A 22,268-nucleotide genomic window follows, 5' to 3' on the forward strand; every position below is an offset into this window, starting at 1 on the left:
CAAGTAATCTGATGAAAATTACACTTATTCTGATAATACCAAATTAGAAGTTTTATGTTGGCTAAAGTCAACTATATTATGCTAGATAGTCTGTTCTAAATTCTAGAGGAGATTACAAGAGGTAACTTCACTGTCTTAAACAAGTTTATGGTGTCTAATAGAAGGGCATGCATGGCTACATAGAACTCAGGCCAAATATATGGAAGCTACATTTAGTTATGACTCATACCATAGCCACTATGGTAATTTACACATTAAAAAAAAAAAATTCTGGCCCAGCCTGGTAGGTGTTCTTAGTCCCACATAACAACCTACACCTGGTGAGCTGAAGGGAAGACAGAGATTTTGACCCAATGGGGGATCTCAACAAAATGAAAGATGAACACGTGGCCAGAAATTACAGCAACCCTTCAATGAAGTCCTGTGGACTGCAGAGCTGCCAAAAGGTGTCTCTTACCCATCACAACTTTGGTGAACTCTGAAAACAGCTTTGCATTACTTTAACTGAGGAGCTAGTCAGAAGAATCATCCTCAACTAAGATAATGGGTGGTGACAGTACCAAAAGGCATCTGAACTCTGTGGTTTTAAACACTGATTTGACAACAGCTACTGTCACTGTTCTTCACACCAGCACCAGGATCAGTGGTTTTCACTATTATCAGTATTTCTTACCTTTCTGAGCCCCTAGAACTGCATTGCTATCATACAACTCCTGTCAGAGCTATTGGTTCTATCTTCCTGCCCACCTCCAGAGCTATTCTGGCTAGGGGCAGATTGGCTGTAAGGTACATTCCTCCTTACCTGTTTCTGATGTACATCAAGCTGCCTCTCATTCTGGTCAAGTTCTTCTCACTCCCAAAAGCTGCCAACAAAACTACTGGACTGAGCATGCAATTGGTAAAAATCAGTGTTTCCCTTCCATCTAAAAATTATAATTCTGTATCACTAATTAAACAAAATAACTGAATACAGAACATGGAAAGTAAGTGTTACTTCTTTTTAGGTTTGAGAGTGCTCTGCTGTTCTGGCTGATCTTGTAGTAAATCTGCCCATGTTCAGTATTAAAATAAAAAGTAGTGATGTACGCTGATTATTACAGCAGGTAGATTGTCCAGTCCTCATTTTAATGGTCTTGTCTTGATTTCAATCACAGATGTACCCCTGTTAGAGGGAATCAGAACCCAGTGCTCACACCTTTATGACTTATCAGTACACATCAGAATGCCAGGGTGGAAATACAAACAGATTCTTCATTGCACCAACTGTACATATGCAGGCCCTTGACATAAACTTAGCAATGTAAATCCAGCCATACAGATACAACATAGTCCTCTGAAGCCTTATAAAAATACCAGTGCAACATAGAGCCATTTTACAAAACAATCATCTTTATAGAAAGGTATTTTAGTGGTATATGCTGAGGTAAATAATAAAACCAGACCCAAGAGAGGGCATGACCAGTGTTAAGGAGAAATCCGGGTGAAATTTGGCCAAAAGCCTGTTTTATAAAAGCTAATATTTACCTACCAGTTACGATCCCTGGTAAGGTGCTTATTGCTGTAATACTTCAATATTATTCTTCAGTTTACAAATTGAAAAATATATGAAATTAGATCTGTATCAATGTTAGGTATTAGCTGTCACAAATTTAAAAAGGCATTGTACCAAGTTTTCTTAATTGTTTACTAACCAATTTGATTGTAGCAGGTAAATAAACTACAGCATACATTTTACCTGACACCATGCATCAAAATCACCATAAAAACTAAGTTTATCAAAGTCCAAGTCCACAAGGAAAACATGAAAAAGTGCAAATTATGTACCCAGTATTTCTGTCACAGCTGTTTTTTTCTTAATATGGCATGAAAAAGGTTTACAGCATATATTAAGAAAATTCTTACAAGTGCTCACCTCAATGTTTATATACAACATTTTGCTCAAAGTGCTCACTATATGAAAAAAAACTGATTGGATAAAAATATTTAAACAGTGCTTTCTGAACGTTCAGGGAAAATTCCTATAATACAACAGTCCCATTTGTTTTCCTCTTCACTCAGTGCAATGAGATGCAGAAGTCACGTCAACTTCATGAAAACTTTGCTTGCCATATTGCCAGAAAACCTCAGTTACAATGGCATTCTTGGTGTCCCATTGGGAGTGGGTCTTTTATTTTTTTGCAGGTGGCTTTGATGTTTTCGAGATCTTACTACTTTCATTCTTACTTCAAATACTTCTTGTATGGCTTTTCGAAAACAATGGAAATTGTAGTCTATTAATCCTACAGAGACAGAAATGTTTTACATATTAATAAAGACATTCACATAAATAAGGTAATGAAACCATTGCTTATATTCTGCAATCACATTCAGTGAACTGAATTTTTTCTGTGCTAAGCAAAAGCACAAAAATATCAAATTTGATAAATGCAAATAATTCAGCAAGCATTACAGCTTGATACTACATCTGCTATTAAATATACTTTTAAGTTTTAAGAGAAAATAAATAAAAGTTACTGGCAGATAACAGATCCTTAATTTAATAAAAGGCTTTGAAGAAGTGCTCAGTATACTAGAAGAAAAACAAAATCTTTCATAAAATATGGTGTCATTTTAGAAATCTGCTTTACAGAATAACTGCAATACAAATAAGTAGCATCTATTAATCAAAAAATGTTCATTTTTTGACAATACATAAACTTTAAAATGGATACTTAACAGAACTGTTACCAAATCTCAGCCAGCTACATTTCATCTGACAATGTAATTAAAAAGTAACATAATAGACATGCTGTTAGATGAGATACTTACATAATAGGCAGATAACATTACCATGTCAGTGGGCTGAATGTGATCCCACAGAAAAGCTGTAAAGCCATACTGGTAGTCAATTGGAAGACTTACTGAGTGCTACAATTCTGTAATACCACAATAAAATTTTATAATTTTGGTACTGAGCTCATGACCTTTCAATGTTAATGCCACAAGCTTTCTTAACCCAAATACTGTAGCATTTTCCACTTCAATTTTCCTAACAGGAGATACATATTTTTAAGTGGTTTAATCCACCATGTTACACTTTGAGTTTTTTTTTCCAATGAACTGTTTTCCATCTCCCTACAGTTCAGACAAAATATTACTTGGAATTAATGAGTCACAAAAAGCTCATCTCCATTATAATACCAGAATTGTATTGCAGAAGAGTGCAGGCTACCTACCAAGTGTCCCAACTGTGCAGACACAACAACCTCACACAGTTATGGGCAAACCCCAATGGGTGTTTATTTAACATGGTGTCTTTCTGAAACAGTGCTGTTAGTAAATATGCAGAAGCAACACTGCTTATGCTTTCAACACAAAGTGACTATATTCAACATTCAGATGCAATAAATGTGGTAAGGGTATGGAAGAGACACTTGACCAGTTTAAATTCTATCAAAAGCTCCATAGGCTGTCAAACAGCCCAGTGGACATGGTACAAGTGCTGCATTCACAAACACACCAACACTGACTGGTGAAATTGCTATCACAAGATGGGCACACAAGCCCAGATGACAGCTTGCTCTTCCGCTGCTGAGTTTTGGTCTCAGAGAACGTCACCTCAATGAACAACATTGTGCTAGTGAGCAAAGAAAGGGTTCAGTATTGACTTGGACCAGGGTCAGAAAGGTAACAAAGAAATTTTATGCACTTTAACTGCAAAATATTAAAGCACTCCTAAATAGGACTAGATCCTAAATATGCAATTTTTCAAAAGCCTCCTTTCAGATATAAAAGAAAAGTAAGAACACTCTATCAGTCAGTTTCAAAAATTTTCCCTTGGTTTTGGCAGGCAAGCTGTTCCAAATGTGTACGTACATGTCAACATGTACAAATCAGCATCAGTCAAGATAAACTAACACAGTCTACAGTTGCAGGTGGAAGCTTTACTGCATTGGATGTAAACTTACAAATGCTTTCATATCAGAAAGTTGCCAAATACATTTATGATTTCATTCCATCTTAATGCTTGCAAGAGTACTTTCATCCCTTTAAAAATGTTATGTAAGCTTTATCAAGCTGTACTTACCTCAATATTTACGATACAGTTAGAAACTGTTAACAGCTAATAACAACCTGAGTTATTCATTAACTCACTAATATAAGGGAAGATCAACGCAATACTAGAAAAGGGGAAAATACCTTTTCTCTCAAAGCTTTCTTCTCTGACAAAACAAACAAGAGCGAGGAATTTTGTCACCTCTTTTAAATAAAGGACAGTTGTATTATTCAGTTTTATGATTGCCATTGATTCTTTGTCATAAGGAGTTCCAGTGCCATCATCTTTAAGCCTAAAGAGCAATATTCAAACAAACAAGAAAAGACACCAGATTAGCTAACAAAAGTACTGCTGCATCAGTTTGCTCACCAAAAAATCTCAAACTTTATGAAAACTTCATTATAATCTTTCAGAGACTCTTTCAAACTACACACTACGTAAACTAAGAAAACAAAGAGATTAAACTGTTTATCCCATCACCAAAACCTCTCCTTACACCAAACCTTAGATCTGGGGCTAGAAAGCTGATTGGTTGATTGCCAAGTGCCTGAACTGGAACCTTATTTTTTTCCTTTATAAGTTACACCCATTTACCACAAGGCTGATTTTCTTTTAATTGGTGCTTTATATTATGACTTATCATAAACATGTGTGAAACAGGAGGACTGTACTGATAACTCCAAACCCAGTAACCTTGCTTGAACACTAGCAGCTGACTGATAGTTTAAGACATCATGAGACTTTCCTCATAAGATGTTGACTTTTGCAACATATTATGGAAAGAGATTTCTCATTCATAAATGCTGTGTCATGATGATCACTGTATTATGTTTTTGTACATTGTAACACTGTCATTTTTAACCTCATTCCTGAATGCACACACAGATATTATTAAATGGATAGTTTTCATCAACCTCCCAGAACAATTAGTCTCAATAATATATTAAAGTGGCAAGTTCCACAGATGCTCCAGGAACAGAGGGCAAAAAATTAATTGTAATATCATGTCTTTAGTCTGTAGCTAAAAAATGGCAAGCAGATTTCTGGTGATAAATGTGAAATGGCTACACAACCACAGTGCCAGAATGATATTTTGCAAATAAAAAACCCCACAAGTGGTGTTGTACAGATAATTATTAAATGCATACTCTTTTGAGATACACAGCAGAATCTTTCTCTTTACAAAAATCAGCATCCTTTATTTTATACCTCTGTAAAACAAATTCTTACACAGTTACTGAAGTGATGACTCCAAAATCTGAAACACATGGTAGAATATACAAACTTCAGAGATTCTAGGTTAAGTATTCAACAGTTTATTGCTCCAGTGCTTACTGCACATCTGCACCAGCACTCTCCCTTGGACCTTCTCCAAGAGTGCAAGAAGTCTGTCAGTGGGTACAAATGCAAAGATACCCCAGCCTACCACACTCTAAGCCTGTTGTGCATTGGCCTCCAAGTGTAAGCATTTTAATGCACTAATTCTTAAATGTGCCCATGCCTTTCCCAGAAATGGCTGGCATTACATTTGGCCAAGGGCCAAGCCACATAACTTGCAAGGAGATGTGCATGCCAGCCCAAGAGATTTCCACTTGCTATTATACAAGAAGGGGAAACTGAAAGAACCCCTGAAAGGTCATGTAGGGAATAGGGGACAAACAGAGAACTGAACTGAGAGTGAAACAACTCTCTGATGCTATTAGAGGCCACTGGCTATTAAATAAAACCAAATACGGCCTCACTTCTTTTTAAAACAGGAGGCATCCTTCTGTTGATTTCATCCCTAGGGAACAAAAACATGACATTTCCTTTTATTTTAGGTTGGTTTCTTCCCACTTCTTCATCCAATTAAAATTATTAGCATAGAAAGAGGAAGATGCCCACAAAAGAGACTGATCAGGGAGCAATGCTTGTTGCTGGGAAGGATCAGTCCCTGAGAGGCCAGCCATTTCCTCCTCCCCTGTCCTGACAAATTACCCATTCTCACTATTGTTTATACCACATAATTTTGAGGCTATTCAGATTCTCAGTACACAGCTTTATGGAAAACATTCACAATTTACTTACCCATATATACAAGAAATGTCAATCACAACATCTATCATATCACAGCAGAGCTCGTAAGTTTGCATATCCACTGGAGTGCTGTCTGTTGCAATATAGATCTTACTGACTACATCAAATAAAAATGCTTTTTCAATCCCAGAATTCTATTCAAGAGAAGAAAAAAAGAAAAATAAAGTGGAATCCATGTTTTCAAATTAATCCCAAGCTTTTCTGTTCCCTTACTTGCCTGTTATACAAAAAGGCTAGGCTAAAGAAAATAAATTGCAATCAAGCTCATTTTGAAAGAACTGTACATAGAGCACTGTTGTATTTGTAGCAAACCATAATGCTCACAAACCTTCCAACAGTTTCTTCCTCTGAGCAGACATAATGCCAAGTGGCACTCCCAAACTTCTCCACATGGAGAGACTACATTTCTGTTCAGTAGAAAATGAGGGAGAGCAAGGGTGGAGCAGAAAAATCTGCCAAGTTCAAGCTTTTGGTGTTGTAGCAACAGACATAAAAGAAAGCTGTAATCTAAAGTTATTCTAGTTGGGCATATGAGAAGATAGAAACAAAGGAAAGAAAAACTCTGATGGACAAAGAAAGACAGTATTGTTAAGGAACTGATTTCTCAAGGAAATTAAGAAGTTTTTTCATTACAGTCTGTAGCTGTTCTACTGTCTGGTTCTGTAGAACATCTTTTAGAATCACAGAAGAGAAACCAGAGTTCTGATGGTGCCTTCAGGTTTTATGTAGCACTGGTGTTTAAAGCCATATTTAAAATGCTAAGGCTTGCTAAAGTGATGACAGCTGTGTTCCTGTCATCCTGCCAAGCTGATTAAGACGCTCTCCATACTGGAGATGTATCGTATTCACAGCTCTGAGAAGCTAGCCAGGAATGCTAGTTCCTACTCTTTGTGTAGATACGGTAAACTGCCATAAGCCTCTGCTTCCTGAAAAAAAACAAACAGGTGTACTGCTTAACTGAAAACAGTAGCATTGCTGGCTGATGTCAAGGGATTACAACTGTGCAGCTGTCCCAACATGAAAAAAGGTCAATTTCCCAGTATTGCTAAAGCACAAGCTATAAAGTACTCTTCAGTATACAGCTATATGGGAAGACAAGCAACTTTCTCCATCCAACTGAATTGCCTCTATATATGGGATTCCCATTTTAACATAGTTTGGGACTGCTGTAGTTCTGTAACCAGCAAAAACCACACTGAAAATCCCTAACAAGTTTTAATAGTTTCAGCTTCTTTTGTACAATTACAGAACTTTTTCCATTTTTTCTTCCTTCTTTTCTAAGTCAGCTATTTAACGTATAGTTAAGTAACTAAAATGACTATCCTGCTTTCCATTTACTGAAATAAACAGAAAAACTTCCAACACTAGATATGCTATTGAACAATAGCCAGCAGTACTTTGGGCATTTTCTTAAAGAAGTGTCATTCTTCCATCACTGCACACAGAGCTAAGACTGCAAACATCCATTAGTAATAACAGAGTATAGAAGTGAATTTCTTCCATTTCATAATGGAAAAGAGTGAGTGGCATATTTCAGTAAGTCAGTAATAAAAAAATATCCAAACCAAAGTACAAACTGTAGATACCTTAGGTAAATGGGCTGAAGCACAGGATGTATAAGGAGAGTCTTAGAGAAATGGTTTTGTTCAGCCTGAAGAAGACTCATTGCTATCAACAAATACCTAATGTAAGGGTTCAGAGAAGTCAGAGCCAAAGCCAAACCCTTCTCAGAGGTACAAATTTGAAGGACAGAAGCCAAAAGGCACAGGCTGGAATTTGGACTTGATACAAGAAAAAAAAAAATTAACATAACTGTGGTGAAGGATTGGGAGCATGCTGACCTGAGAATTTGTTGAGTTTCTATCAAATGCACAAAGCTGAACTGGACCCAGCCATAACCAACTTGCTGTAACTGGCCTGACTCTGAGCAGCACCTGACCTCTAAAGGGCTCTTTCAACCTACAGGGTTCTAGGAGTCTGTGTCCTTTGAGCATACAGAACAAAACTGCATATTTATGCTGGTTGTTTCGGCCATATATAGGAGTTCTGTTAATTTTACTTTTTATATAGTAGTTCTGACAGCACCTCACACAGTTCAACATATGCTGTCAAATAAGATTAATTACAAGACTCTCTTGAAGTATCATGTAAGTACATAGCTGTAACTCATTGTCAAAATTGTACTTGAAAATACAAGTCATTTCAGACAGAAGAAGCTGAAACTTGAGCCCTTCACTGTCATCTATGAGAAGTCAATTATAAAGTTTTGTATTACACAAAGAGAGACATTGCAACAATTTCAGCTGTACAGGTAAGATGCACTTTAAATTATTAAGATGCCAGTGACAATATAGTAACATTTAACAATGAGAAGTGATTTTTTTCATCTCAGAGCTCCAGGTGCTGCAGCCTGCCCGTACTTGCAGTGAGAGTTCAGAAAGTTTTCTGAATGTTTGCCACGAATGTCTTGAGACATTTGCCATGCCAGCAGTTACACCTGCTGGTTAAGGGCAGAAATTGGTTTCTTAATTTAAACTATGCTTGTTTTCAATTGCAACTGATCCATTGTGGTAGGACCTGCTGAGAAACTGCACATATTGTCTTCTTTAGAACTTTTTATGGTGACAGAAGCCTTTGTGAAATGGTAGGATGGACTGCTGGGAGTAGTAACCACTAAACGTACCCATATGCCTTCAAATATTTCATTTGCCAGGGTTTTTAGTACAACTGTAACCAAAATATCAAAGGATTTTCCAGATTATTTGTGTGGAAGCTACTCAACACCCCACCTCCCACCTGCTGCCCCTAGCCTGCAAAAAAACCCAAATAGAAATTGTAGAAACAATAATAACAGATCATAAAAAAAACAGGAAAAGGTGGACAAAAGTTACTAGAACTGGTGGGTTCCTTACTGAATGAAAGGCTGCCATTGATAAATGAGAGCAGGATCTGAATAAGAACCAGTTCTCTCTGACACAATCCCACAGTCTGCAGAGAAGATGCAACATTGGCTAAAAGCACTCTGAATTGATGTAAGAATTTTCCACAGTTAATCTGAACCACGAGAGTCATTGTGAAAAATATGCAATGAATATATGAGATTTTATTTTGGATAGGTAAAAACCATGAGCTGCTTGAAATTCAAACCACATTTCTCAACTATATGGGGTGTGATGATGCAGAAGACAGTTTCTATTCCTTAAATAGAATGGGTTCAGTAAAAGTAGTAGTATTCTCCAATTCTTAGGATAGGTAAGCAGACCTGTCTTTTTCTCTCTTCAGTGTATGAAAGTAAGCCAGAATTTGGTCCTAGAAAGCGACTCTCAAAAGAACTTAAGAGGATATTGCCAGTAACATCCAGTAAGTAATGAATTTTGGACAATTATTTAAACAGGTCTTATATCACACAGCAAATTTTATGAATCAATTTTAAACACTACATTTCAATTTACAGATCACAAAAATTTAAATCATTACATGATCACAACTGTACATTATTTTATTTTACTTGTAATAATTTTTTGTTTTAATACATACTTTTTAATATCCCTCAAAACAATCCAAACAACCCTCAAATGAAAATTCGTTTTCCCATGTCACACAACTTGATTGGTTGACAAGGCCACAGGAATTAAGAAACAGACATCCTTCTATATGAAGCTAGTAAGTGTGTTAGTTAGGTAAGAATAACGTGTATTTTGAGTGCCAGTTATTTTATGACTTACAAGCAGTTTCATTAAAGAATGCAGAAGCAGCATTATCACACTGATGGTTCCTCAAACATGCTCACACACCGTGGCATTATAAACTTGGGAAAAAACCTGCTGTGAACTTAAGTGTGATCACAGATCAATTTTTGTCATCATCAACTTTTTGTCTTGGAAGTCTCTGTGGCATAAATGAAAGCACTTCCTCATGAAAGGAAAAATTGCTGCAAAACCAAAAGTAGAACACACACACACCCTGATAGACAACTCATTGGCTTCATGAGGTAAGGCATGACCAAAATTCATGCCAAAACTTGTTGTTACTAAGTTGCCAAGATAAAGAGGCACCCCCAACTAATTGTATGAGGGAGAATGAAGTTTAATCTCCTGTGGCTGCAGTCATTCTGAGTCTCTCTGTCTATAGACAGAAGATATTTGTAAAAACAGCAAGCTGAGGACAATAGTGATGCAGCTACACATGGTCCTAGGTCACTGAGAAATGGGAGCAAAGAAACAATCTGAGACTCTTTCCCATACTGAACATGGGAAATAGCACACCTCCCTCACTTTTCTGGACTTCCCATTTATTTGAATTACTTGTTCTTCTTTACAAACTATACCTGATACTCTAGGTATGATTGGAGCTGGGTGTTCCAGACATGCCAGCAACTGGCATCAGTCATTCAGGAAGCTGCCTGTGCTCAGTTCATGTGGAGATTCTGTACAAACCCTTCACCAACTCCAAACAGTGAGGAGACTCCATAAAGAGATCTGACTCACAATGAGTGACTGGAATGACTCCGGCACAAGGGAGACTATTATTCAGCCAGTTTTCCCTGTAAGACTATGTGCCACAATCACTACCTAACTGGTCTAGAATTGTTGCCAAAATTTCTTCATTACCTTTCTGTCATGGAATTTTGGGACTACCTGATAATAACTGGTAAATATATGGTCCAGTTCTTTTGGAAGAAACACATCTTTGTAGCAAACTATTAATTAAAAAACAGTATAAATTTGCTGTTTAATACTAACAGAATAAGTTTTGGAATGACCTTCCTCTATTCCTATCTTTCCCTTTCACATCCAACTTTTTTCTCTCCATTTTCACACTGAGAAACCATGAAGTCTAATTTTATCTTACAGGCTGTTAAATGATATAAAATAATTTCTTACATCAAAATCACAAAAAGATACAACAAAGTATCTTGCTTGGAAATTGAAGCTTCAGAAATTAATGCTAGATGCCAAGTGCAAAATCAGAATACTGTCAGAAAGGGTGCAGTTCTCAGAGCCACTATGACCTGACTTGATGAGCACTAAAATAGGGAGTTTCCCCTTTTTACAATCGACTCACTGTGCCGCCCTCCACTCACTGCCCCGTGTTTCCATATCTTACCTCATGTTAGAAAAAGAGCATGTTGGACTCCTCCATCACCTGCTTTTAACTAAATTAAACAGTGCATAAGTGCATGGTATGGTAAACCCATGAGGGAACAGGGGAGTGTCAGAACTAGTAAAAGGAAAGGAAGGGATCAGTCATACAGGGTGAGTGCAACAAGCAATCTCTTCCACAGTGGTAACAAACCACTAGATGCACAAAACTCCCTAACTGGCTTTCAGAGTAACTATGGAAGCGGTAAAAGCTGTGGTGGACTCTACATCTAAAAATTTCACTACCTAAAAAGATTTTCTTAAGCTCAGTAAACTTCTGATACAAAGTAAAATTAATTCTGGAAAGCACTACAGAGAGTTCCCCATACGAGGTCAGACTAGATTATGTTCTTTTAAATATTTATTCATACACGTTTTAAGTGCAACTTAAATACATGCAGCACAGACTTTTGCAACATTCAGACTGATGTTATAAGCAGAAAAGTGATGGCTGCTCACCCACTTTATGAGACTCAGGATACTGTATCTCAGCACCTCATCAAAGCTGTTTAACAGACATGGAGCTGAGGCCAAGCTGCATGGAGGCGCATTTCAACTAAGTTCTGATAATTTCTCTGAGAGTTCACATTGCTCATGATCTCTAAGAAGGCAGTGAACGGAGTATCTGAACATGCATGTTGGACACAGCCAGATCTACAACAAAGGATATAGTAAGTACTTACTGAAATAAAGATGTTAAGCAGGTTTTCCAGTGTTGGGAGCTGTGGAATCAGTTTCTGTACCACTTTGCTAAATGCTTCAAATATAGAATGATCATATATGCTTGTCAGATAAAAGCTGGAAAAAAACGTCACCACATTTTCCTTTTAGCCACATACTGTGAACATGATGTACCTTTCACAATATGAGTGAAATAAAATATTGTCAGACAGCAAGTGCCTACACTAATGCAATTACCCTCTGTGATCAAAAGTCATGATATGATTGATTGAAGCACAGGACTTCATCTCTACAGTAAAAAAGCCCCCAGCCTAGACACTGAACCTACAACTTGATGTAGAACTTTTTAATGCAACTCCCATGCTGGTTGTCTTCCAAAAATATTTACTGAATTTCAGGAGAGGAGCATTATGGCTATGTCTGTTGTGATCTACTTTTTGAAAGTTGCAAACCCACTGATCAGTCCAGTGATGCAGTTGAGTAGTTAAGAGCTCTAAAGAGCTGGCATGTTCATGGAGCAGGCCTCCCTTTTTAATATATTTGTACTTGGCTTTAAAGTGCTTAGAAAGCCATGACAACTTGATGTCCTCTGGTTCCCAGTCTCCAAATCCACTGCTTGTCACTATTTGCTACAGTGACTCATTTTATCAGAAGACACAAGGCAAAGATTCAGCACAAGTCTTCCCAAGCCACTCCAAGCAGGCTGCAGCAGGGAGGATGAGTGACTGGGAGGGGACAGTGTGGCAGAGAGCTTTCAAAGGCAAAAGTGATGTAGTGGCATATACATCCCCCTGCCTGGAACTCTACTGGTTGTTGTCACTGTCCAAGCCACCTTACTTCAAGACAGCAACTGCAGCAAAAACTGATATGATTCTGGCATATTTGTCACCTGTTAAGTAGCTCTCCATCTTTCCCTTCAAGACAGCAATCAGAAATAGGATACTTTGGCTCAGGTCAAATGTATATATCATATATTATTATTATTATTATATATTTAGATATATATTAATATATCTAAAGCTTGTTGCTTGCTGTTTCAAGAGGATGGAAAATGGTAACTCATCAAATAAGCTGCTCTCTTCAGCATTCTCTGCAAAGGAACTTTTCTCACCTGAGGTGAATCTTCTCCAATCCAGCATCTGCAAGGTCATCATTTGCCCTCTGGTGAATATCCCTCTGTGTTTCAATCTTGTGATCATCAGATAAACCATCCACTTTATGAATAAATATTTCAAAGTTGATATCTGGATTCACTTTATAGGCTCTGGTCACAGTAAGATGCAGCCGAGCTAATGCTTCCATGTAATCATCCTAATAAAGGGAAGAGTTACAAGTTAGGAAAGTTTTTAAAAACATATATTAAATTTTGTGATACTTATTTTTAGATAGTATTACAGCTCAACAACAGCTTGATTTTTTTAATGTTTTATAAGTAGAAGCCTGAGCCTACATCCAGCATGTGCACCAATCTCATGCTGTCAGCACTTAGGAATCTGAGCAAGAACCTTGAGATGTTAAAACAAATTAGTTAACTTCCAAACACACTGCAGAGAGATTAAAAAAAGCCAAGCAGCTCTTCAAGTTTTAATGACTTCTTTTAAAGTGTGTTTGTGATGTAGATTAATTATTTCCTTTGAAAAAAACTCTGCTTTCCAATCCATTTGTCTATTGCTGAAAGAGGGAAAGAAACAAATAGCTTAAAGACCCTTTTTTTACCTGAGAATCAATAACAAATATCAGCGCTCCAGTGCCTCTGAAAATCATCTCATAATCAAATGTAGGGTCAAAGAAGTCAATTTGCCCAGGAAAATCCCAAATCTGAAAGTTGACAAAGGAGCTGTTGGAAACATCCTCTCTGCAGATCTTGTTTGTGCTCTCCAAGAAGAGAGTCTCATTCGGCGACATTTTGTGAAAAACAACTTTCTGAATGGAAGACTTTCCACTTCTTCTCAATCCCATGAGTAGGATTCTTGGCTTAACTTCAGTACTGAAGGGATCATTGAAATCCAAAACTGAATAAAATCACACAAGAAGAAAAAGAATATAATATGGCAATATAATTAGTAACTGCCAGAAAACATGCATTTGATATTTATTTTCATGAGATTTTTGTATGAATTTATCCAAATGTTACAAGTGTTTAAGGTTAGAGAGCAGTGGTACAGGCATTTTGACTTGAATTATTTGCCCCTTAGGGTATATTATCAGAAAATCTACTTCTCACCTCCAAGATAGAAACTGCAGAAGGCTTGACTGCTCTGCTTGTATGAGAAAAATCTGTTATCATACACAGACATCTTAAAATACCTAATTTTACTCTAATTAACACTATGCCACATATATTCTTCTTTGAATGAGTATCATCTGATAACAAATACCCTTTTCAGCAGATAGCTACATCACACTGCTGGAAGAATAGAGTAAGACTGTATTAAGTACCTCTGCATGATCTTTCTACCTAAGGGCTTCCTTTCTCTAAAATCAACCAACCAACCAACCAATATACAAATAAATAAATAAAATCACACATGCAAGGATCTACAAGAAGAGTTCAACTCCACAGGCATACAATGTTTCTGTGTTGGAACTTACACTGTGCTCATGAAGAGTCCTTTTTTAAGCAGTGTAGGATTTCACCTGCTGCTCAGTAATTTATGCTACGATCTGTAAAGGTTTGTTATCCAATAAATAAGATTACAGCATATCATCTGCCTATTTGCAAAACAAAGGCCTGGGAACACAGGAGTTTCATTGTGTTACCTACCCCAGTTTGAAACTGGCACCACTTTTTCTGGTGCTTATGCAGTTATATCAGCATCAAGTAGTTCCAACAGTAAACTGTGCTGTTATATCTGTAAGGACATGAATATATGCTAGCTATTACTGTAGGCATACCAACTCTAGCTTCAGGCGTCTCTAATCAAAACACCTAAAGCAGTCTAAATTGCTGCATTTAATTGGCCTAAAACTTTGAAATGTTCTTTGGTGTTGAGGTGAAATGGCACTGCCTTTATATTTAAAAAGCTTTGAAACACCTCTGTGACTCTACAGTGTGAAACACAATGCAAAAAATGAGTTGTCATTTTTGTCTCTGTGTTAAATCCACGGACTACAACTCAGAGTCCACAAAGGTCAGGTTTAAAATACTGATCACAGAACAGGCTAAACATACTATCCAGTGAAATTTGGTAGACCTTCTCCATCCATTGCACTAGAGACTATTCAGATTATACTTAATAGCACAGCATAATTATATTTCTTTTTTTCTGCAGGGATAAATTTTGAATTGCAGAAAACTGGCACACATTTATTCACATGCATCATTCTTGAATATGCCCTGCATACATAAAGTGGTCGGCTTTACTCCCAAAATGTGAAAATTCAAAACAGGAAACCTCAGCAACAATTTCAACCTGCCAATTTATTACACAATCTTATCAGCCAAAAAAGATGGAAAACTTAAAGGAATCCTTTGCCTAGGAGCATGTTTTGCACTCAGGGATGCTGATTATATCTTGTGTCTTCTTATGTGCCTAAAGCCTCACTCACAGCTTTCAGAAAAAAAAACAGGAGCAGGGTATGTCTGTCAGGAGGGTACAGAACCTTGTCCAGGTCTGTTTGTGTCTCCCAAATTTGAGCGACAGAGAATCAGGGCTTCTCAAACTGAAGGTGTTGCAGAGTTAGCATAAAACATCTCCTGGCACCATCTACTGGCTCGTGAGAGGTTGTGCCTATCAGTGTAGGTCTGTGTCACCAGTGACTAACGCGAGTTTTCAACTCATTTGTCGGAGGGATCCTGTCCCTTTCAAATACAATTGAAAGGCTTTGACAGGTATTACCACTTACTGTGGTCTTGTCAATTATCACATACAAATACTGCCAGGCAGGAGTAATGCACAGGGGAAATGCTTACATGCAGAACAGAGATAGGTAAATCTGCAAGAATCTAATCCTATAAACACAGCAAGAGCCACTTCTGCTGATCTACACACAACAACTTTAGGAAGTAAGAAACTGAGGTCAACATGCTCCTCTACTCTTCCCATCAACTTGAATAATGGTAGTACCTCCATGTGGCTGGGAGAAACGTGCCTACAACACTTCACACCTCCAGAAGAATAATAAACATCTGCTCTAGGATGATGTAACAGTATTTTCTGTTTTGGGGATACAGCCTTGTAAATAAACCAAACTAAACGTTGCAAGACTTAATGGTGTATCCTCCATCTCACTCTGTTTTTGTGGCCATCAGAACAGAAAATAATTTATTCAAAGCTTTATAAAGACTTTATAAAAGCATATAAAGTACATACACCTATAAAGTCTTCAAGCTGAGGCTTTATTGCATGCTTAAAAAAAAAAAAAAAAAAAAGAAGCCTCCCAGTTGCTCTGTACACAACTGAACTTACAAAGTTTCATCTACCATGGATTTGTACTTTGTGTCCCCTTCCTCTTCCCACCACAATAACACCAACTTCCTCCTGTATGTCTTATGACATCTCCTCCAAATAATAGATATGACATGCTGTGGCTGATCTGCATTTCAGCACATTTCAGTTGGCTACACTGTGTACACCCATCTGCCAGCTGCTGCCACGGTGAACACACAAAGCTGCTCACCTGTCCTGCTGAGAACACTCCATTTAGCTTTCCTCTGTCTTCTGAATGCCAGTTTTCCACAAACTTTTGGGAACTTAATAACCTTCGAGACATCTTTTGTTCAAGATGTACACTAGTTTCCAAGATTCTAACCACTGATGAGACAACCAGAGGACAGGCTACCTACCTAACTCCCTCTTCCTTGAGAAATGCTAAAAACCCGCATATATCTGAAGAAATATTTTAAATAACTTGGAGTTTTTACGTTGCGGTATTAAATTATTCCAGGCTGTTAGATTTTTACTGATTGTAATTCTTAATAGCAGGAAACTGCTTTCTATTAAAGCCATAAAAAAATACAGTTGCAACTGCAAACAGAATTAGCTAGCAGTGTGAAGAATGAAGACTAGCTCTTCTGCTAGTAAGACTGTTACTTAGCTTTTGAAATCCTGCCAGTTCAAAGACAGGGAAATGTAAGAGTATCATCCAAACCTGATGAGATAGCAAGGCTTCCACAGCACTTCCCTCTCAGAGAGTTAAGAGATTACCTTATATGTAAAGGAATTGGACGATGCATTGCCTGCCCACATTCCTTTGCAGGAGTATATGACAACTCCTTTTTTAATTTGCCACAGAAATGCCAGTAGATGTATCATTGCAACTTCCCAGACTAGGTTACTGAGTGAGATCATAATATGCCCAAGAGAAACACTAAACTCTTCTCTGTTCTATAACGGGAAAGATAATTTTCCCTATTGTGAAATGCAACACATTTCCTGCTTTGTTCACTTTTGCAAAGAGTAAAATGTTGTAAAATGCCAGTCTCTACAGCCCTTCACATTTCAATTTTTCTAAGCATCCATAAAGAACAGAAACCATGCTGGTTAGAGACCATTCCTTTGAAGTATTCACAAATTTAACTCAAAAAAAAAAGCACTTTCCTCCAGAGAAGCACTCAATTTCTTACAAAACTGTTGCTAACTGCAGTTGTGTCCTTGCTTATGGAGTGTGTTTTGCATGCATTGCAACATGCAGAAGAGCACAGCTCTGAGGAATTGAGAACTGCACGTAGCAGTCCCAACCTGTCTCACCAGTACACAATGAATACTTTAGTATCTTCTTTTTGCTATTAGATATATAGAGATAACTAAAACAGGTTTTGAAGCCCATGCTGAATCCCAGATCAACTGCAATTAATTTTCAAAGCAGGTGACTATCTGTGCTTTGCAGGCGTATGGGATGGGGATGCCACATTCTGTACATCCCACCAGCTTTCAAATATCCAAATAAAACATCACAGCTCATCTGTTCAAGTAACATAAAGCCAAAAGGAATTATTTTGCTCATGTAAACATCCACACGGTAACAAGCCTCTGAGTCTAGTTTTGAAATAATACAGCTAATAATGATTCCCCCCCCCTACCAATGCAATTATGTTGTTTTAACCATTTTTGTGTAAAGGAGAGGTAGCAGTCTCAAACTTTCTACCCTTACCTTCAAACCCATTAATCTTGCAAGCATTTCCAGTACTGCTGGGACTGTGGTATTTGCAGCACTTTGGATTGCTGTCAAGACATTGCCCTTACAAAACATATACAATGAACATCCTCAACAGTAACAAATGGCCTGAGACCAAAGAGTTAACAGAAAAGGCCTGAATGCAATGAAGAAGGCTGTTCAGCCATTGTGGGCTCATAAACATTGCAGAAATGCCTGGTGGAAGGAAATTCTTGTGGCTACAGAAAAGACTCAGAACCAGAAGACCTGGTTCCATGCTGCCACAAGTGCAGCACTCCGCAGTGGTATGTCTTAAAGCCACTTCCTTGGACACTTTGCAGAGGGCTTTCCTGCTTCTAAACACTTTTTAATTGCATCTATTAAAAAATGACTAGGCTCTACATAAATTTAGGTGTTCTAAGGTCTCTGAATATGACCCTAAGTGTAAACTAAGGACAAGAGCCACAAGAGCTTCAGCAGTGAAGCTGGAAACACAAATCCAGTAAAGGGTGAGGGATGACCAATACAAAGTTTTGAAATCTTCCACATGCTTAGAAGAAGAAATGACACTTTTACTTTTAAGCCTTTTCACTGTCAACAGCCATGCATTGAAGCTGTTCTTCTTATATTACCATTTTCATTCTTTCTTTGTAGAAAAGTGGAGGCTTGGAATTTTGGAATACTTGCTGAACAGAGCCAGGAAGAAAGGACAAAAAAAGGGGAAAGCCCCTTGCCCTGCAGCCCAGTGTTACACAAAACACAGATATGAATCCCAACTCCCTCAATTTCAGATGTTGTATGCCTCTATGCCTCTTTCTCTAGAGGATTCAAAATTAAACAGAAAACCAGGGAATCTGGACAGTTAAAATGGATTTTGTTTTAATCCTGTGTAAAATAGTCCTTGTATGGACTGTCTTCTCCTGCTATACAGGATGTAAAGGTTCTTCTCAGTTAAATACAATATTCTGGTGTTACTACAAAGAAGGAATTGGAATTTTTAGTGGTCTAACAAGTTCCTATTCAAAAATATCCAAATGAATTTGTCTGAAGACAATATATAGGTTATTTCTCTACAGAAAATACTAAGTGCAGCACTAAAGAAGCACAAAATTTGCATCCTTGCACCAAAATGAAGGCAATTCTTTAGCAGGTTCAAGTAAGACTTCAAGTAAGCTATACAAAACTTGTATAGCTCTACAGTCTAACATTCCTATACTTTTAACCATGAAGGCTTATACTCAAAGCACTGACCTTCCTCCACTCCCCACAATTGCATTAGTCAATGCAGCACCTCCCATGGCAGCCTGAAGGACTGGAAACCTTTAAGAAGGTTTCCGCACGCTAATATCTAAGTAGACTTAGAACATGTGGCCTTCTATTATGCTCTTATAAAAAAGCACTTCTTTTTTTATCCTGTGATACTGAGAGCTCTCCAAGCTCCTTTACGAAATGTGTCTCAGAAGAATGAACTCGGGCTCTTCTGAATGAACGCAACAGGCTCTGAGCTGGCATTTCCTTTTTCTGCTGAATGAAACTGCTTTTCCTGGTAAGCCCGTCCTTCCCGGCATCACTATCCATACTGACACGGACCTGCAGTAAGGCGGCTCCTCACAGGCACAGACAGACGGACATTTAGCAGACCCTGCCACTGTGGGACTGACACTCGCAGCTGCGGAGCAGCCCCGGACACAGAGCTGCGTGTGGCCGCTGCCTTTAATAGCGTGACACCCAACCCCCCAACCTCCTTGGCACACTCGGGTCACATCATCAAGCTGTGGCCTCTAATAACTAATAACTCTCACCCCAGACACGAAGAATACTGATAAGAAATTAGAGACACACACTTTGCCTGCACTCCCTTTGCCTCCTCCCTCTTTCCCAACGCTTCCTGCTACCTGTCAGCCTTTGCCCTGCTCCTTCCTCAGAGCTCCCTTCACCCTCTGACCACCGAGCACCCTGTCCCTGTCCCGGCCCTCCCCACGGCCACCTCCGCAGCATCCTCCCTCCGCACGGCCTCTCAGCGCCCAACCCCGTCCCCAGCTGGGCCTGCCCTCCCTCTGGACGTCTCGTCTTCCCGCACCGCTGTCCCTGGCTCTCCTCATGCCCCAAACCCCGCGGGGAGCCTCGCCTCCTCCCTGACCCACATCCGCGGGCCGCCAAACCTCACCTCCTGGCGGCGGCCCTGCGTCCCCGCCACCGTCCCGGCCTCACCCCGGCCCCCGCCCCGCCTCACCCCACACCCGCACTCGCTGCCCGCCGCTACCCCGCGGCCCCCTCCGAGCCCGGCGCTGCCCCTCGGCTCCCCGGGAGCAGCCCCAGCCTCCGCCCCCGCAGCCCCGCGGCCGCCGCCACGCCGCTCCCCGCCGCCCCCGGTGCCGCTGCGGCCGCCGCGAGCGGCACTCACACGCCTCATCGCCGCCGCTCTCCGCGTCGCCGTCCGAGAAGGACTCGGCCCCGTCGGCATAGCCCGCCAAGCCCACGATCTCCTCCTCCTCTTCCTCCTCCTCGTCCCCCTCTTCCTCCTCCGGCAGCTTCCTCGGCACCTGGCTCATGCCGGCCGCGCTCCTCGCGGGGCTCCGCGGCCCCTCTGCGTGCGGCGGGCTCGGGGCGCGGGGGGCGCAGGTCCCGCGCTGGCGCCGCGCCCGCCGCCGCTCCCCTCCTTCCCCCCGCACGGCGCTGGCGGAGCGCGGCGCAGCTGCCGGCGGGGCGGGCGGGGAGGCGGCGTGACCCGCGTCACCTGACGCGCCCGGTCACGGGCCGCCGGGGCCTCCGCGCTCGCCGGGGCCCGCTCCCCAGCCCGGCCGCGCCGCCGGGCCCCCAGCGCCGGCGGACACAGCCGGCCGCTGTGGGCTCACCGGCGGCTCCGGGGCCCGCCGCTCGCCCCGGCCCTGCTGTCCCGACAGACAGCCGTGGGAGTGGTGCACACCCGAGGTGTGCCCGGCAGCGGCACCGACATGGCACCTGGCGTTTCTATTACAAGCATCCCTGCTCAGAATCCTTACAGTCACAGAACCAGATAGGTTGGAAAAGACCTCTGGTATCATCGAGTCCAACCTACGACTGAACACCACCATGCCAACTACACCATGGCACTAAGTGCCACGTCCAGTCTTTCCTTAAACACCTCCAGGGATGGTGACTCCACCATCTACCTGGGCAGCACATTATGAATCTAATCACTCTCTCTGTGAAGAATTTCTCCCTAATGTAGAATCTAAATTTCCCCTGAGGCAGTTTAAGACTATGTCCTCTCCTCCTGTCACTGGCTGCCTGAGAGAGGAGTCTGGTCCCTATCTAGCTACAACCTCCTTTCAGTCAGTTTGAAGAGAATGGTAAGGTCTTCCCTGAGCCTCCTCTTCTTGGTCACATCCTGCAACTTCACCCTGCACAAACCCCAAAGACAAATTTGGGACTCTCCTGCATCATACGTACACACTTCCAGCATGTGGGAGACTCTGGGACATTGGAAGGACCAGTGTGTGCCTGGTGCTGCTCAGCTCACCCATCTGCCAAGCCCGCTCCAGCCCCAAATGTGCTGTCAGCACTGCCTGCTGCCTGCCCCATGCTCCTTCCACGCCGACTGTCAAGCCCAAAATTTTAACTCAGGCTCTGATGGTGGGAGGTAAAGTATTTGCAGTATGGGTTAGAGAGATTGTTTTAGAAATATAACTTGATTAATAAGGACCGCTAAAGAGAGACATAGTAGTGAAATCTCCAAAGAAGTTGATGCCCCCGACAGAGCAAGGTGCACTTATCTCCCTGACATTGTTTCCTCCAGGCCTGCTCTGCAAAGTCAGACCCCCTGCCTCTCACCCAGGCACCTTCTCAGGAGTTTCCAGTGCTGCTCTTCTGATCTTCTACCAGTCTAAGCTCCAGAGTGTGTGTGTTAGCCCCTGGCTCTCATTCCATGCTTCCCACTGTGGTGACTGGCAGCTGAATTTCTGATTCTCCAACACCAAGTTTTCCTCTGTTTCTGTTTCTCTTTCTACTTCTTCCTGTCCCATTCTCCCTCCTTGCATTCAGTATATTGATTAGACTTCTGTTAGGAGTCTCCACTTTTTTCCTGCAGCAGATTATTTTTCCCACCTCTGTGCCGCATGACAATCTTATCACCAGGTATTCCAGGTTGCACCAACCCATGGAGATAATGGAGGTACACATCTGTTCAGAGGTGGGAGAAATCCCCCTTGCCTATTATTATACAAATTTATTGAAAGGCCTGCCTTTACTCTCAATTT

At 40.5% G+C, this 22,268-nt stretch overlaps 1 protein-coding gene across 1 annotated transcript; it reads right to left on the reverse strand.

Annotated features, from left to right (window-relative positions):
* Positions 1–890: 890 nt before the first annotated feature.
* RRAGD (Ras related GTP binding D) lies at positions 891–20,755 on the reverse strand. Its single transcript, XM_079328867.1, has 7 exons — positions 20,435–20,755; positions 13,651–13,946; positions 13,046–13,245; positions 11,937–12,051; positions 6,104–6,246; positions 4,180–4,328; positions 891–2,279 (listed from the first exon to the last, which is right to left on the reverse strand). Exons 1-7 carry the CDS (start codon positions 20,580–20,582, stop codon positions 2,128–2,130), a joined length of 1,203 nt encoding a protein of 400 aa, XP_079184993.1. The 5' UTR covers positions 20,583–20,755; the 3' UTR covers positions 891–2,127.
* Positions 20,756–22,268: the final 1,513 nt, after the last annotated feature.

The sequence above is a fragment of the Erithacus rubecula genome, assembly GCF_903797595.1.
Source record: "Erithacus rubecula genome assembly, chromosome: 2".
Classification (NCBI taxonomy): domain Eukaryota; kingdom Metazoa; phylum Chordata; class Aves; order Passeriformes; family Muscicapidae; genus Erithacus; species Erithacus rubecula.

Excerpts from the sequence above, each read along its gene's own strand:
- RRAGD (XM_079328867.1), bottom strand. The coding sequence starts at position 20,582 with ATGAGCCAGGTGCCGAGGAAGCTGCCGGAGGAGGAAGAGGGGGACGAG. Across the intron at positions 4,329-6,103 it reads GACATTTCTTGTATATATGG|GCTTAAAGATGATGGCACTG; the intron begins GTAAGTAAATTG and ends ATTGCTCTTTAG. Across the intron at positions 2,280-4,179 it reads AGAAAGCTTTGAGAGAAAAG|GATTAATAGACTACAATTTC; the intron begins GTATTTTCCCCT and ends CTGTCTCTGTAG.